Raw genomic sequence first — 15,951 nt, forward strand, 5'->3', positions numbered from 1 at the left:
TTTTTAAAGAATGCTAGGTTTTCTTAGCCATAGTAGGAGGAAAGGACAACTGAGTTTGGAACTATTGGAGGGGATGAAAGATGAAGTTCTAGACTTCTTAGGCCAGGTTTTCTCAAACAGGGCCTCATGAAACCCTGGGGTTTCTTGGTGGCCCTGCAAGGGTTTCCTGAATGGGTGGGAGTTAATTAGCTTTTAATTTTTTTTAAAGTGAAACATTTATTGGATGAGATGACTATATATGGTCATGTTGACCTGTTCCCCCCCCCCAATGGCCAATGATAGGCCTGGAGGGGGTAGGCAGGGGAGGGGCCCTATGTAGGTATGTACACAGCTATCCTTCCCCACCATGTTCTGCATGATTGCACCAATTCAGGGATTTCTTGACGCCTGAATAATATTTCAGCGGGTTTTCAATGATAAAAAGGTTGAGAAAGGCTGCATTAGGGAAATTACAAAGTAATAACTCTCTATGTTCTGATAGCATTCACTTGAAATTGAACAAGAACATCTGAACATGCATCCATGCCAGCATCTAACCCAGAGTGGATCTAGGTGATTTTTGTCTGCAAAGTAATTAGCAAATTGGTCACAACTTGTGTGTGGTCTGAGCCCAACTTCCTGGAGTTATGATGTAAGGTCTCCCAAACCAAATGGAACCATTCAGCTGGATGATAGCATTTAGATTCAATGGCAAAAGAGTAATATTGCCTTTTCATTGCTATTACCACCACATAATAGACCGTAATATCGACTCTATGCTGAACTTAGTCAACCTCACTTCAAGATTTCGTATGGTGATGTTGTAGCCATCATTCCCCCCTCCCCCTCATGGCTTGTCTCAGGAAAGAGGTTGCTTATGGGTGATTGGGGCCACAGCTGGGGTCACTGCCCTATCTGAGAGAGTGTTCAGAGCCTCAACTGAATAATTCCCCATTTATTGGCTTTTTAATGTCATTTTGGCACCGTTTTAGCGCTATACTCCATTCTGTAGCATTGACACAAAAAGAATGTTGAAAAATATGAAAACACTCAGCATGAGATAAATGTGAAAACATTCATTCAATGTGAGCTGTTGGATCCACTGGCGCATTTCCATAGGCAGAATTTCCATCTACATCATATGACTTTCTTACCTCCCCCCCCCCTTGTACCACTTTCCAAAGGCACCCAGGAGCAGCATTTTTTGGGGGGGGGGCTGTGGTCTTGGCCTGTGGAGAGAAGGGGGGCAAAGTCATACTGCATTGCCAGAAATCCTTCCATCCATGGAAATGCTTTGATACAAGTAAAGAGCTCAGAAGTTCAACTTGCACATTGAAAGTGGGATTTGTGGAATATGTCAGTACATAGAGTTCACCCTGCCTCTTGTGTCTTCCTTCACTGCACTTGATTTCTGATATGTCTGGCATTGAAACTAGGCTGGGAGAAAAAAAAATGTTTCAAGCACCCGAGTAAAGAGAAGCATGGCTTAGCTCCCTATACTGATATGATTTCTATTTTTCCTTTTTTTTAAAAAACCAGCCCTCCACATCTGGTGTCTTTACATATGATTGGGTAGACTTCTGTAAATATACCAAGATTCTTATTTTATTATTTTCTGTCCTTTGTGATTGTTTCTTTGTTGGAGGTCAGTCACCTCCCTATGCCACTCTTCAAGCAACAATTTTAATCCCCTATAGTAAGGTGATATTTCCTCCAGGCAGATTTGGGAGGAAAGATCCCTTAAGTGAAGGGTACAATCCATCAGCGTAACTCCATGGGCAGGAGGGAGCTTCAGCCAGAATTTGCCACTGAAAGATTAAATTAAAAGGGAAATACAGCCAAAGGAAACTCCTTGATAGATATAATCATAATGGAGGTGCCAGGTCTGGGTTTGTAAATACTGGAGATTTGGGGGGTGGAGCATGATTTGGAAGACAGAGTTTGGAGAAGGAATTCAGTGGAGTATAATGCCCAAGAGTCCACCTTCCACAGTGGCCATTTTCATCTGGAGGACATCATTAATAGTGGAAGATATCCTTTCACCACCTGGATTTTAGCAAACAACCATAAAAATAAAGCAAAATAATACATTATCCAGCAATAAAAATACATGGGAAAAGAGGCAAAACATTTGTGAACATTCTAAATAAAACCCTACAAGCAGGAAGTGTCACCCTGTATATCTAAGACATCTGAAATCCAGTGAGTGAAGAAGGAACAGGGCAGTGACAAGTGGAAAGGTCCCTTAAATGCATAATTTCCCTTGTTAAGTTGTTAGCATATGAGAACAGAATAAGAGTCCCACCGAATGAAGAAGTGTTAGTTTTTATACAATTCTCTTCACTGTCCAAAGGAGTCTCAAAGCAGCTTACAATCACCTTCCCTTCCTCTCCCCACAACAGGCACCCTGTGAAATAGGTAGAACTGAGAGAGCTCTGACAGAACTGCTTTGTAAGAACAGCTCCAGCAGGACTGTGACTAGTCCAAGGTCTCCCAGCTGGCTGCATGTGGAGGAGCAAGGAATCAAACCCACTTACCAGGGCTGAATCTGCACTTACTTAGTTTATTCCATTGTCAATCCTGTTGAATTCAGATCAATTTGAACTTGGGACTTCCTCTTTCCCTCCCCCATCCCCATTGAAACAGAAAAGTGTCCTGCACATGGTTAGGGAAGCTCAGAAGGGGTGGGGGGAGCCAAGCACAGCCGGAACCTCTTTCTTTGTTTTCTTGAGGGGGGGGGGAGAGGATTGGAAACAGCAGAGGAGCCAAGCACAGCAGGAGCCTCTTTCTTTGTTTTCTTGAAGGGGTGGGGGATTGGAGGATTGGAGACAGCAGAGGGAGAAAAAAACCAAGACACGAATCTCTACCGACAGAAATTATGGCTTCTGGGAGTTTCTGCTGAGAGAAATTAGGGGCTTCCCCTTTAAGGCAAGCTTGTCACCTGGGCAGCCTTGGCCAATCAGGGCTTCTCTACCACGGAGCTCTTCATCAAATTTGAAGTAGCCAGAGATCCACATTCTTTCTCATGCTTTCTCAATCCAATTCTTCAAATATTGAAGGTTAAAACCAAGATATTGCAGGATAAAGGTAGGGTCACTCCGGATCAATCATGCTTGTTGCAGAAGGAAAATTTAAATCAGAAATCACATTCAGTGGAGATGGCAGGGACTGAATTGACCTGGGATTGCAATAAAAGCTCCATGCAGATTACACCCGGATTAGAAGCCACCGCTCTTAACCATTACACTATGCTGGCTGTTTCTCTGTCGCCAACCAGGTCCTAGGGTAGCCAGCTCTGAAATGGAAATTACCTGGAGATTTTGGGAACGGAGCTCAGATTGGGCAGGATTTGGGGCAGGGAGGGCCCACAGTGAAGCATGATGCTATGGAGTCCACCCTTCAAAACAGCCGTTTTCTCCAGGGGAACTGATCTCTTTAGTCTAGAGATGAGCTATAATTACAGGGGATCCCCAGGTCCCACTTGAGCACTGGCATCCCTAAAAGGTACCCTGAAAGGCACATGGAGGAGGCATGTTGGCTAAAGCTTTCTTCTGTTCTTGCACATGCATCCAGCAATTGACATTCAGAGAAATATTGCACCAGAATGGAATCAATAACAGGCCGAAGGCAGTAGCAGCTATTGGCCATAATTCCTTAAGGATAGTAGGGCATGGCAGGCAAACTTCTGGTCTAGGGTGTAAATTGCATGGAGCTTTTATTCCAACCCCAGATCGATTCAGTCCCTTGCCCTCTACACAGAATGCAATTTCCATTTGGATTTGGGGCGATTTAAAATTTCCTTCTGCAGCAAGAAGGATTGAACTGGAGTGAACCTACCTTTATTGTGCAATATCTCAGTGTGCTGTTAATCCTCAATATCCAGATTGGGAAAGAAAGCTCGTGGTAGAGAACCTCTGATAGGCTACACCTGGTCATGTGACATGCTTACCTTAAAGGAGAAGCCCCTAATTTCTCTCAACTTCTGTCAGTCCTGATTTTTCCTCCCTCCTCTGCCTTTTTCGATCCTCTCCCCCACCCCTCCAAGAAAAGAAAGAGGCTCCCTGCCTGGCTCCTCTCCCCTCCCCCCTTCAAGAAAAGAAAGAGGCTTGGTTCCCCCCCCCCTTCTGAGCCTCCCTAACCACGTGCAGAAGACTTTCCTGTTTCAATGGGGAGTGGGGGGGGGAAGAGGAAGACCCGAGTTCAAAGCGATCTGAATTCAACAGGATGGACAATGGAATAAACAAAATAAGTGCAGACTCTGCCTAGGTACAGCCAGCATTGAGTTCTGCTACTGTCCCAGCTGCCACAGGGGTAGCTTCAACTGAGAGTGGCAGGTTGCACAATTTCTGCTCCTCAGAGAGGCAGTGTCATGAACCCTGGGTTCCTGTCCTGTTTGCTATATATTTGTGCTTATTTTCCCAATAGTTCAAGGAACTCCTGCCTGGCTCTGGCATCTCGGCCGAGCTCAGGAGCAGTTTCCCTCCCTTTCTTCCTCGCTTGCATTTCAAAGATCTCATCCCACTTCCATGGCACCTCGCTATCTCCCCTTCAAGGCTGTCTCCCCAGATATCCATAACAACAGATGTGTGAACTGTTTTAACACCTAGCTATATCAAAGAGTGGTCTGATCCTACTTTCCTGTGTGAATGCCCGATTCTCACCTAATGCCAATCTCTGGTCTTGCCCTGTTTCCCATGGCTCAGGTATACAGGTCTTTCCAACCCCTTACCCCGGTGTCTCTGTCAAGGTTTCCTGTCTGTGAGCATATGCAAAGTATGTGTTTGTGGGTCTCCCAAATAAAGATTTTCTACTTAAGGCTTCACCCTGAAGCCCAAGAGTGATGTCTGTGGAGTGAGTATGCTGGGGTTCAACTGCTTGGTTCCTAACAAATAGACAGAGACCCCACTTCTCCCCATTAATCCTTTGACTTCAAGCGCCTCTCCCTCCATTGCAGTGGCACCAGAAAAAGACTTGGGGGCACCCACCTCTCTTGGAGAGGAACAGGAAGGAGCCACGGCTCCCACGCTGAGTCCAGTGGACCTCGCTGCAATCAGTGGCATGGGGGCTGCGAGAGGAGTCCCAGTCACCAGCAAAAATCAGAGGATTACAATTCTGGAATCTCTGGGAGAACACCCTCCCTCGACCCTTTTTGTTTCAGGGGAAGAAAGAGATTGGGACCTGTCAGTCCACCCCAGTTTACAGGGGTTTCAGGCTTGGAATAGTCTGGCCCAGGGATGCACACATTGCCCAGAGGGCCCAGCACTCCTGGCCTGATGGGGAAAGCGGGACCTGTTCTGGGCTGGCTGCAGCGACAGAACCCCAGACTTGTCCCATGGCCGGGGCAATGCAGGCACCTCAGAGAAGGACCTAGAAGAGCTACTTGAGGTGGGCCCGATCCCAAAGGACCACTACATCTGGATGCAACTTGGACGTGATGCTTAGGTATGTAGAGTCGCAAAAGGATGAGATTCACAATCTCCGTGAGCAGGTGCGGGACTTACCTGTATTGAGGTGCGGGACTTACCTGTATCGAGCCCACCTTTTCCTTTAGGAGCCGAGTTAAAAAATCAAGAGGCCGCCCCCTAGAGGAGAGTGGGCGAAGCAGCCCGGGGATCCCTGGCATGGGAGAATAAATCCATCCTGGCCCCCTTGCTGAGGGATCTAGCATCTACAGCAATGCAAACCCTGAGATTCGAGGTAGAGGCAACGGGGGGAAGGCAGGAAAATACTACACAGTACCCTGGCAGAGCCCCCTCTGTGCCCGACTGGCTCAGCACTGTGGGTCCAGGCCTCGCTGATGGGAGACAGGCATCAGGCTCTGTCCCCTTATGGAGCACATGAAGGAGAGGCTAGTGAACAAACAGACTACCCCTTCAGGGAACGCAAGCTCCAGGAGGAGCATCCAACTTTTCGGCTGGAAAGGAGGGGGATGGCCCGCTTGCCTGGTTTTGATGGCAGGGATTGAACCCCTCCACTTCAGCAGTGGCCGAGGGGGCCATTTTCTGTCCACATGAGTCCACATGACTGTGACTCCGACTGAAACAATTGAAATTTAAAAATCCCTTTTCTCTCTATGAGTGAGGACAGTCTTCTCTGTACAAATAAAGTCATTTGATTTTTTTTTAATCTAGCACATGCCTGGCATTAAAACATCATAATACTCATTTCTCTTGAATCCCATTTTTACTATCAATTATGGTCCAAATTACTTACTCTCCCACCCACTCTTCCCTCTTTCTGTTTTTTCATAGATCTTCAACTAGGAAAACACTGCATAAGTGGAACACTGTGGCTGTTTTCTTATCAGTGACACTAATTCATGAAGATAGATTCAAGTTGGTAGCCAAGTTGGTCTGAAGTAGCACAACAAAAATTGAGTTAAATATCACCTTTAAAACCAAAAAAGATTTATTCAATGCGTGAGCTTTAAAGAGTCTCTTTTAACATGGACAGTTTTATTTCTCCAATGTTTTTGTAAACTACAACTGAACTCAAAAGGACTGATTAGCTGTTTTAGCAAAGAATTATCATATGGCATAAAAGGTAAAGGTAAAGGTATCCCCTGTGCAAGCACCAGGTCATGTCTGATCCTTGGGGTGACACCCTCTAGCGTTTTCACGGCAGACTCAATACAGGGTGGCCTTGCCCAGTCATTACTGTTTACTGGCCTTCCCCAGTCATTACTGTTTTACCCCCCAGCAGCAAGCTGGGTACTCATTTTACCGAGCTCAGAAGGATGGAAGGCTGAGTCAACCTTGAGCTGGCTGCTGGGATCGAACTCCCAACCTCATGGACCGACAGCTTCAGACAGCCTTTCTGCCACTTACCAGTCTGCACCACAAGAGGCATAATATGATCTAATTTGGATATTATGACACAGTTTACTAATTTGCCACAATTTACTTTAGCCTTATATCTGTATGCTTATGATCCTTGTTCCATTTAATCTGAGGAAGAGTGCATGCACTCAAAAGCTCACACCTTGAATAAATATTTGTTGGTCATATTTGTTGGTCATACTATTTCATGGCTAATTCATGAAGATTCATACCAGGCTTCTTTTTCAGTCTACAGTCATGTTTTTTTCCCCCCTAGAGTTGCCAGATCTGGGATGGGGAAAACCTGGAGATGTTGGGGGTGGATCCTGCAGAGGGCAGGGTTTGGGGACAGGAGGGACTTCAATGGGGCATTCAGCCCACTTTCTAAGTGGTCATTTTCTACAGGGGAACTGATCACTGGTACCTGAAGATGAACTATAATTCCAGGGGATCCCCAGGTCCCACCTGGAGACTGGCATCCTTATTTTTCCCCTCTACCCAAAGGGAATGCATGGGTACTAAGGGGAAGGACTTGTGAGCTTGCAGTGATTGTGAGTTACCTTCCTCATCTTCATAAGGAGCTGGGTGAGGACGCTCAAACTGTCAATAGCCATAGGGATAGCAGCCTCCAAGTGGGGGCTTGAGATCTCCCAAAATTACAGCTGGTCTCTGGATAACCAAGATCATTTCCCCTGGAGGACATGACTGCTTAGGAGGGTGGAGACTATGACATTATATCCTGCTGAAGACCTTCCCATCCTCAAACTCTACTGTCCCCATGCTCCACCCCTAAATTTCCAGGAATCCCCCCCCCCCTGAGCAAACAACCCTACATAGTAATTCATTCACTTGATGTGTTTAGTATGCTCACATTAAATCAAGCCTGGAAAAAAATGACAGTCAAAACAATAAACAAGATAAAGGTAGCAGGAAAGTGCGCTCCAAAAGTAAACAAAATATACTATGTATAAAAAGTGGAGATTCTTATTCAGAACATATATCATGTATTGGCAAATAACAACTACCATACATTATATTAACATTAACAGCCATCAATAATAACCCCAAAAGTCACTACTCCACACACTGCACGAAAGAACAGAACTAACCAGTTATTTGTAGATAACATTACTGGTATTCCCTTTTGTATATAGAGGTGTAAGGGTCTACAGTATTTGATGTGAGACAACTCAATGTCCTTGTCTACTTGTTATGCTTAGTGTAGCATTAGTAGAAATCTTTATTAAGTTGTATACCTTTTAATTCTCCAGTGTTGGCCAAGAGTATTCTGACAGCTGCAAAGAGTTAGATTAGCTACGTTATTTACATCAGTGGTCCTCAACCTTTTTATCACCGGGGACCACTCAACGCTTGACAATTTTACTGAGGCCCGGTGGGGGGGGGGGGTAGTTTACTCCTCTACTCTCAACCACTGCCCTAACGCTCTCTGACTCTGGTCGCTATCCCTTCAAAATAAGATACAGACACGCCACGATAATGAACATAAGGAACATTTTCTTTTCATGGAAATTTTAACTCATGACAATGACAAATCAATGGGAACCCTGAGCTTGTTTCTCTGCAATGAGATAGTCCCATCTGGGAGTGATGGGAGACAATGACACCCAAAGCGTGTTGTAAAGGGCCGGGGGGGTAAAGTAAAGGTCCGGGGGGGGGGGAGAAGGCGTCCTTCGCGGCCCACCTCCAATTAGTCTACGGACCACATGTGGTCAGCGGCCCACAGGTTGGGGATTGCTAATTTACATCACTCTGGTGTTTGTAAGGTTGAGACTAGACAGCATGTTTTAAGACCTTCTTATGCAAGGCTGTGGTCCACTGGATGTGAGCATGAGTTCCCTTATCTTCTTACATGTACCTTTTCCGCATGGGGAATCAGGCCCGGGCCAGTGCTCATCTGGTTGCGGGGCTAATGCAGATGATGTCAGTGCTGGCCCATGCCTGTACTGACTCAGGCCCTCTGTAGCCTCATGGCAAGGGAATGCAGGTATATCCACATTTCCTCTTTTGCCCTGGGCTCTAAGAGGGCCAATGTTGGGGCAGGCCCATGTGGCAAGGGAAGCGTTCGGTCATCAAGGCCTGGCTCCTCACTTGACTATGGCATCCTGGAAGGTACAAAAAAAGCCCCAGTCAGCTCCATGGTGCCGCATAGTGCCATGGAGTTGACTGGGGCCTTTAAAAAAATTTTTAAATGAAAAATAATGCCCTGCACTACTGCAGAACGTGGCAGAACCTCACTGCCCCGGCAGCTGCCTTGTCCAGAGACAGAGATCTGGGGTAGATGGGGTGCACTGGGCAGAACAGTCCTCCATGAAGATGCGGGAAGCAGCAGGGCAAATTCTCCCGCTGCAAACACCCAGTGGCTGCCTGGTATGGCACTGCCGGTATGGAAGAGGTAACAATGGGGTGCTTTTTAAACACTCTTTAATGTTTTGAATTGTTATTGTTTGCTTATGTTGTGGAAATAGCGAGATATTTGTGAGTCCCAACTGACCCTGGAGGAAGATTTTTGAAACAATAAGCATACCCGGAAATGCTGTTGGGTTTCAAATACATAATATATGTGTTGAATAAGCATCTTCACTTTTTGTACACAGTATTTTGTTAACTTTTGTGGAGAAATGACTGCTTGTTGATCATTATTTTATTCAAGGCTGTCTCTTATTCCTTTTGGACCTGTTAAGCCAGGAACTGGGTGAATTCTTCCACTTGAAAGTATATGTCTGTCCTCAGTGAGTAACCAGCCTTCTCCATGCACACCACTGGATGTAGGATATAGGATTTCCATATCTGTGAAAGCTGGGAGTACCAGCACAAGCCTCTATAGAAATTATCTATTGGCATAGATGACTAAAATTATCAGGGTTTGCAGCTGAGGATTGCAGCACAATCCTAAACTCTTCTAAATCTATTTGAGTCAATGGGCTCTGTTTAGGATTACTCTGTCGGTCATGTAATGAAGGCATAATCCCACAATTTCCTGGCTCGAACCAGCAGCTACTAAACATATGCTCTGGATTAATGTGATGGTCTATCATAATCCTTTTTAAAGAAAATTCCCTTGGATTTCTGGTCAGCTTTGCATTTAGTTTTTCTTAGAGTCATGCTTCTGACACTGGGGGAGGGGGAGAGGTGTGTGTGGAAAGAATGATCCACTTCTCAGTGGCTTCAAATAGCAAACTAGTGTGAGAATCTTTTCACCTCAGACTATAAACATTATGAACATGCATTCCCTTCCTTTCCTAACCATTCTGGGAGGCGGAAAGGAATACAGGCATACATTTCTCAGCAGGGAGCCTTGACCTTTTCTGAAGGTCTGGTGTGGGCATAGTACAGGTTAGGAAAATAACTGTAAAAACAAGGGGCTGACAGTAGAGAGGGGGAAACATTAGAAAGGATGAAACAAGGATGAAAACCTGGTGCTACCTGTACTGATAATACTCAGCATTTGATGGGTGCTAGAACATGGTAGTAAGAAGGTATCTCGTGTATAAAGCTGAGGGTGGACACCCTTGGCACATGTCCACTGCCCAAACAAGATTTAAGTCATCAGTTGTCATTGATCAGGCAATGCACAATGAAATTATTGTGCATATAGAGATACCATGAAAATCTGGCTGAAGTCTTTCATTCCATATGTTATTTATAGAGGGAGAGGCGGAAACTAGTTAAAAAAAACATTTTGTTTTAATGAAAGAAGTTAAAAGAAGAGCTGATGACATGCATTTAAAATAATATAGGCTTTCAAGAAATTTCAGCAGTTGATCCAGGAAACTAAAATCTCAGTCAAGTGAATCATTTTTTTGTGTGGCTTCTCTGGGATAGTTCCAAATTTTTTGGTACAATTACCAACTTTTAATTTAAAAAATAAAATCCAGTTTTTCAACTGCCAAGATGTACATATCTATTTTACATTGTATGCTAATAAAGATATATTCAACTTTAAGTTTGTGGCACCCAATTAGATAAATGATTCAGTTGTAGTTGATCTTTTAATAGTAAGAGGGCCAGATCATAATATCATATCCCTTTACTGGCATATTATTCCAATAAGCAGTTGAATGTGATAAACTCCTTTTCTGGTAACAGTTGGGGTGGTGTAGTGGTTACAGTGCTGGACTAGGATCTGGGAGATTCAGGTGCAAAGCCCCACTCTCTCTTGCTAAGTGAGCTTGGTCCATTTGTACACTTTCAGCCTAACCTTCCTGACAGGGATGTTGTAATGTAAAACGATGGAGAACAGAACAATGTAAGCCCCTTTAGTTTCTCGTTAGCGATAAGAGTGCCTCAGCTTACCTGAGCCACCATTGATGCAGTGGGGGCGGCAAGCCAGGAGACACGCTGGGAGGAGGCTGGGAGGGAACACATGTGTGGAGCGCATTCCCAGCACGTCATGCCATGGGGGATGGCAGGGGTTGCATGTGCGTAGCGCTTATAAGGCGCCACATGCACAGCCAAGCCTCTTCCCCTGCAGGCAAGGCCAAGGATGCTGCTACCCACCCACCCTCCTGTTAAAGGGCAGAGGATCTGGTTATGGTTGGCTGGAGGGGAAATGAATAAAAGCCAGATTGCATTGTTGTTTTGTTCAATAGCGAATTTGAGTTGTCACAGCTTGCAGGAAGGCAGGGAAAGGAGCATGTTTGGAAGGGAATTTGCTTCCATAAGAGGCTAAAGTAACTGCGAGCAGATGCCAACCCAGCTGGGAAGTCTGGAGCTTGCAGGGAGCTAGGCAGCCTGGGATGGGCCTCAAGGTCTGCGCCCCCTATTGAGCATCCCAGGTGGGACCCCTTCCCCACTGATGGAGATCCAGCGACAAAGAGGCCCTTGTTTCTGTTTGGGATCAAAAAGAAGGGTACTTGCAGTCCTGGAATTTGGGGATGTTGAAGTAGTCGGCCAACTATGGTTGCTCCAATCCCCTGCCTATGCCAGCACTGTATTAAAATGTTATGCAATAAAGCTGTGGCCTTTTAATTGCCAACAAGATCTGTGTGCACATCGTATGTAAGCCATAATGCATCCCTGCAAATCAAAGGCAGGTTAGTAAACAAAGCAAGTAAGGAGAATGATTTAGGATTGCCAGGTTGTCTCTAGAGGGGGTAGGGTTGCTAGCTCCAGGTTGAGAAAGTTCTAGAGATTTGGGGGTGAAGCCTGGGTAGGATGGGGACCTTGGCAGGACACAATGCCATAGAATCCACCCTCCAAAGCCTCCATTTTCTACAGGTGATCTCTGTACTCTGGAGAGGAGCTGTAATTCTGGAAGATTCCCCAGGCCCCACCTGGAGGCTGTCACCCCTAGATTACAAGTTATGTGTAAGCACCACTGAGGCCTTTCTTTTCCTGATAATGATCAGCAGTTGCATGCTGCACTCAGAACAATGAGTGGCGTGGAAAGATAATCTTTCACTCTGAGAAATGCATTTGTATCACAGTGGAGTCACAAACTGGCAGTTGGAAGAATCAACTGTCTCCCCACCCGCAAGTGTATTTTCTCCTCTCAATATTTTACAAAATCTTGTAATAGGAAAATTCCATTTTTTAATACTTGAACTACAAAGTTAAGGCCAACACTAGGCATTATGATGATTAAATGTTTACCCCTGAAAGTCAAAACCCCTTATGGAATTCCCCCTTCTTCCCTACAATGTGAAACTACTCTTCTCCTGATTCCCTGGTGGTAGACTAAGAGTCAAGAGTGGCAGCCTCTAATCTGGAGAATTTCCCCACTCCTCTTCCATCAAGCCAGCTGGGTGACCTTGGAGCAGTCAAGGATCTCTCAGAGGTATGTCAAAGGTTGTCTATTGTGGGGGAACGGAAGGGTATTTCCTGATGTCTTAAAATTGAAAGGAAAAAAACAAGACCTGGAACAGATGGCATGTAACTGTCTTGTAAATTACTCGACAGCAAAGGTTAGTGCTATACCAAAAATCCACAGCAAACCTCTCTTTTGTTGTTATGTGGTCTCTGCTAATGTTTGGCAGTGGCTGGTGAAGAGCCGCTGTGAAAGAGTTCTTTTACTATCACAAAATTCACACCAAGCCCTATCGCTGCCCCTTCTGCTGCAATCTAATAGAGTTTGTAGGTTTGGCAGGCCATCAAGTGAGGAGGGGAAGCCAAATGAAGACACCAAGTGGTTCTAACTTCACAAAAACTAATGGAGGAGAGTTTTACGGATACTGCAGACTGCAAAAAAGACAAATAAGTTGGTTCTGGATCAAATAATGCCCGAATACTCTCAGGAAGCTAAAATGACTAAACTGTGGCAATTGTACTTTGGTCACAATGGAAAAGACAATAATGCAAAGATAAGCTGAAGGAAAAGAGGAAGATCAAATAGGAGGTGGATTGATACTATAAAGGAAACCATGACCCTCATTTTGCAAGACCCAGGAAGATTATTAACAACAGGACATCTTGGAAGTCATTAATTTATAGGGTTGCCACATATCAGAAGCACCCTGATGACACTTAACACACACACTTGTGCACAAACACACATACACACACAGGCATTTATTAGGGTGTGAGAATCTGACAAGATGTCAGCTTGCTATCTCTGGGTCCGATCATTTTTGTAAAGTGTATGTTGCATGCACAGTGGGGTTGCCAACCTCCAGGTGGGACCTGGACATCTCTTACTATTACAATTTATCTTGACTGCAGAGGTGAGTTTCCCTAGAGAAAAATGGCTGCTTTGGATAGTGGACTCTTTGGCATTGTACCCTGATGAGGTCAGTCCCCTCACCAAACCTTGTCCTCCCCAGCCCCCCCCCCTCCAGATCCTTCCCAACCCAGAGCTAGCAAGTCTTGTACACAGATAGTTTTAGCTTCTAGCTTCTGCCTCCTTTTACTTTCAGCACAGCAGCTGGGCCTGCTCTGAAGCCCACATAATGGAGCTGCGGAAGAGACTGGCAAGATGCTCCATGTCAAAGACTTGGTAATCTCTGAGCCCAGAAATACCTCCCCAGGAATCATCTGGATTTGTTGCCATTCTCTTCCTGCACCATGTTGGCCATCATGCCTGCTTCCTGTTTTATATGTGTTCAAATAAGGGGCATTCAGATACAAGGAAATTGTTAATCTAGAAGTGGGCTCATAAAGGAGAGAAAGTCTGGCTGAATCAGAGCCAGACAAAACAAATAATGCATGCCAGGGGTTGGTGACTGAGTCTGGCCTCCTCCTCCTCCTCCTCCTCCTCGTACATTTCTAGAAGTTGTCTCCTGTGATAAAATGCATTGCTTAGAAAGAGAAAACTTTTCTGGTCCACCCATCCCATGTGTCATCCTAATAATATTTTTCTTTAGGTAATCTTATTGTATCCCATGGCCACAGAGACTTCACAGGAGTAGAAACCCAAATATTCCTGAAAGATCCTGAAAGAGCCCAGCCTTTCTCAACTTTTTTACTGAAACATTCTTCAGGCTTTGAGAACCCCCAGAATATAGTTGGGAAACATAGCTGTGTACACGCCCATCTGGGGCCCCTGCCCTTCCCACACACCCCAAGCCCATCATTCGCCATGGGGTTGGGGGAAACAGGTTGATGTGACCATATATGGTCATATCACCCAATAAATGTTTAGCGAACCAGATAGATAGATAAAGAGACTCCCAACCATTTGGGAAACCCTTCCAGAGTTGTCAAGTACCCCAGGGTTTCACAAAACTCTGGTTGAGAAAACCTGCTTTAGCCACAGATATGGACTTCCTCTTCTTCAAGTGGTGACAAACACAGAGAGAAAGAGACTGCACTTATTCCCCTCCCCCGTCTTCTTGAAGACCTGACCTAAGGTATGAGAGACACTTCCTAGCCAAAGATTTACAAAGGTCCAAGACAAGAACTCAAGAACGAGCAAAAATTTGGGCCCTGAGGAAGAAATCAAGAGGTTTCAGAGTGAGAGAAAAGGGGGAAAGATAGTGCCTATGTATGATGTGGATGAAAAATCATCACCATGAGGACACCAGGGAATAACAAGAAAGAGGGGGAAAGCAGGCAAATGAAGCAAGCTTAGATTTGGAAAGCAGTGCAGGGAGGCTCAACAGATTTGGCCCACTTTTCATGCCCAAAGTGAGTAACTGCCCAGTTCCCCTAAAACCCATGCTGCTGTAGGTGCTGGCTGCTGCTGAGCACTCTCCACAGTTGCTCCAGATAGCACCTGCTATCCCTTAGATAAGATGGATGAAAACTCCACAGGGAAGAGCCTTGCACCTGAACTTCCACCACATACACACACTCTCTCTAACACAACATGAATTGTCATAACAGAAACACCTGCCTTCTAGAAAAAGCATCTGCCACATGTGGCCAGACAGCTAGAACGGGTGCTTCCAATTATTAGCATGGCTCCCGTGTTTACCAAACTTGCTCATTAAAAGGGAGACAGAAGAGCTCCTCATGCAGTGACAGCCACCCACCAACCACCCAGCCATCCACCTGCTGCTTCAGTTTCCAGGAGCAAAAAAATCAATGTAACAGATCATCTCGACTTAAGTGCCTGTCCCAAAGGAAGCATCCCTTGGTAGACTTGCTTCCGGAAGTGAGGAAGGGCTAGGCCTCTGCCCTTTGGCATCCCCAAGCACCACTTGTTCAACATACAAAAAGGCACCCTGCACAACCCCCACTCCCCCCGCCTGCTTTTGTGAGATCCCCCGAGGTGCCTTTGGTACCAATTGTTCCCTCTTACCTCCCGGAGACGGTCCCCCTGGCCCTTCTTCATCTTGGAGTCTCGTTGCTACGCTCCCCCTCCCTGCATTCACTCTCGCTCTGCCACTTGTTCAGGAGACAGCCTCGTTGGCAATGAGGAGGACAGAAGAAGCATCCACGGATGAGGTGTGAGGAGGGGGGAGTTAATCTTCTTTTCTCTTTCTCCCCCTGTTTCTCTCAGAATTGCTGCTTCTTGTCTAAGTGTTGCTGGCACAGTGAGAAGAGACATGAACACTATCTAGAGCAAGGCAGAATGAGAGCGAGCAGCTGGGGAGGGTGAGAAGTAATGCTGGCTGGCTGGCTGGCTGGCTGACTAGCACACAGGTTTGCTTGGAGTTAGATGGAAACTGCAGGCTGTTGAACAGCCAGTGGGAAATGCCTGTGTACAAGGAGATTAAACAGAATACGAGGGCATGGGTCTATAAAGGGCTGGCAG

At 45.6% G+C, this 15,951-nt stretch overlaps 1 protein-coding gene across 1 annotated transcript in view; it reads right to left on the reverse strand.

The window, feature by feature from the left end:
* The window catches only part of SLC6A7 (solute carrier family 6 member 7), a 65,763-nt gene extending 49,937 nt beyond the window's left edge, over nucleotides 1–15,826 (reverse strand). Inside the window, exon 1 of the mRNA XM_077326582.1 lies at nucleotides 15,496–15,826. Within this exon, the coding sequence (XP_077182697.1) occupies nucleotides 15,496–15,528 (33 nt within the window). The 5' untranslated portion in view covers nucleotides 15,529–15,826. The remainder of the gene's footprint in view (nucleotides 1–15,495) is intronic.
* Nucleotides 15,827–15,951: the final 125 nt, after the last annotated feature.

This window comes from Paroedura picta, chromosome 3, assembly GCF_049243985.1.
Source record: "Paroedura picta isolate Pp20150507F chromosome 3, Ppicta_v3.0, whole genome shotgun sequence".
NCBI classification, from domain to species: Eukaryota; Metazoa; Chordata; class Lepidosauria; order Squamata; family Gekkonidae; genus Paroedura; species Paroedura picta.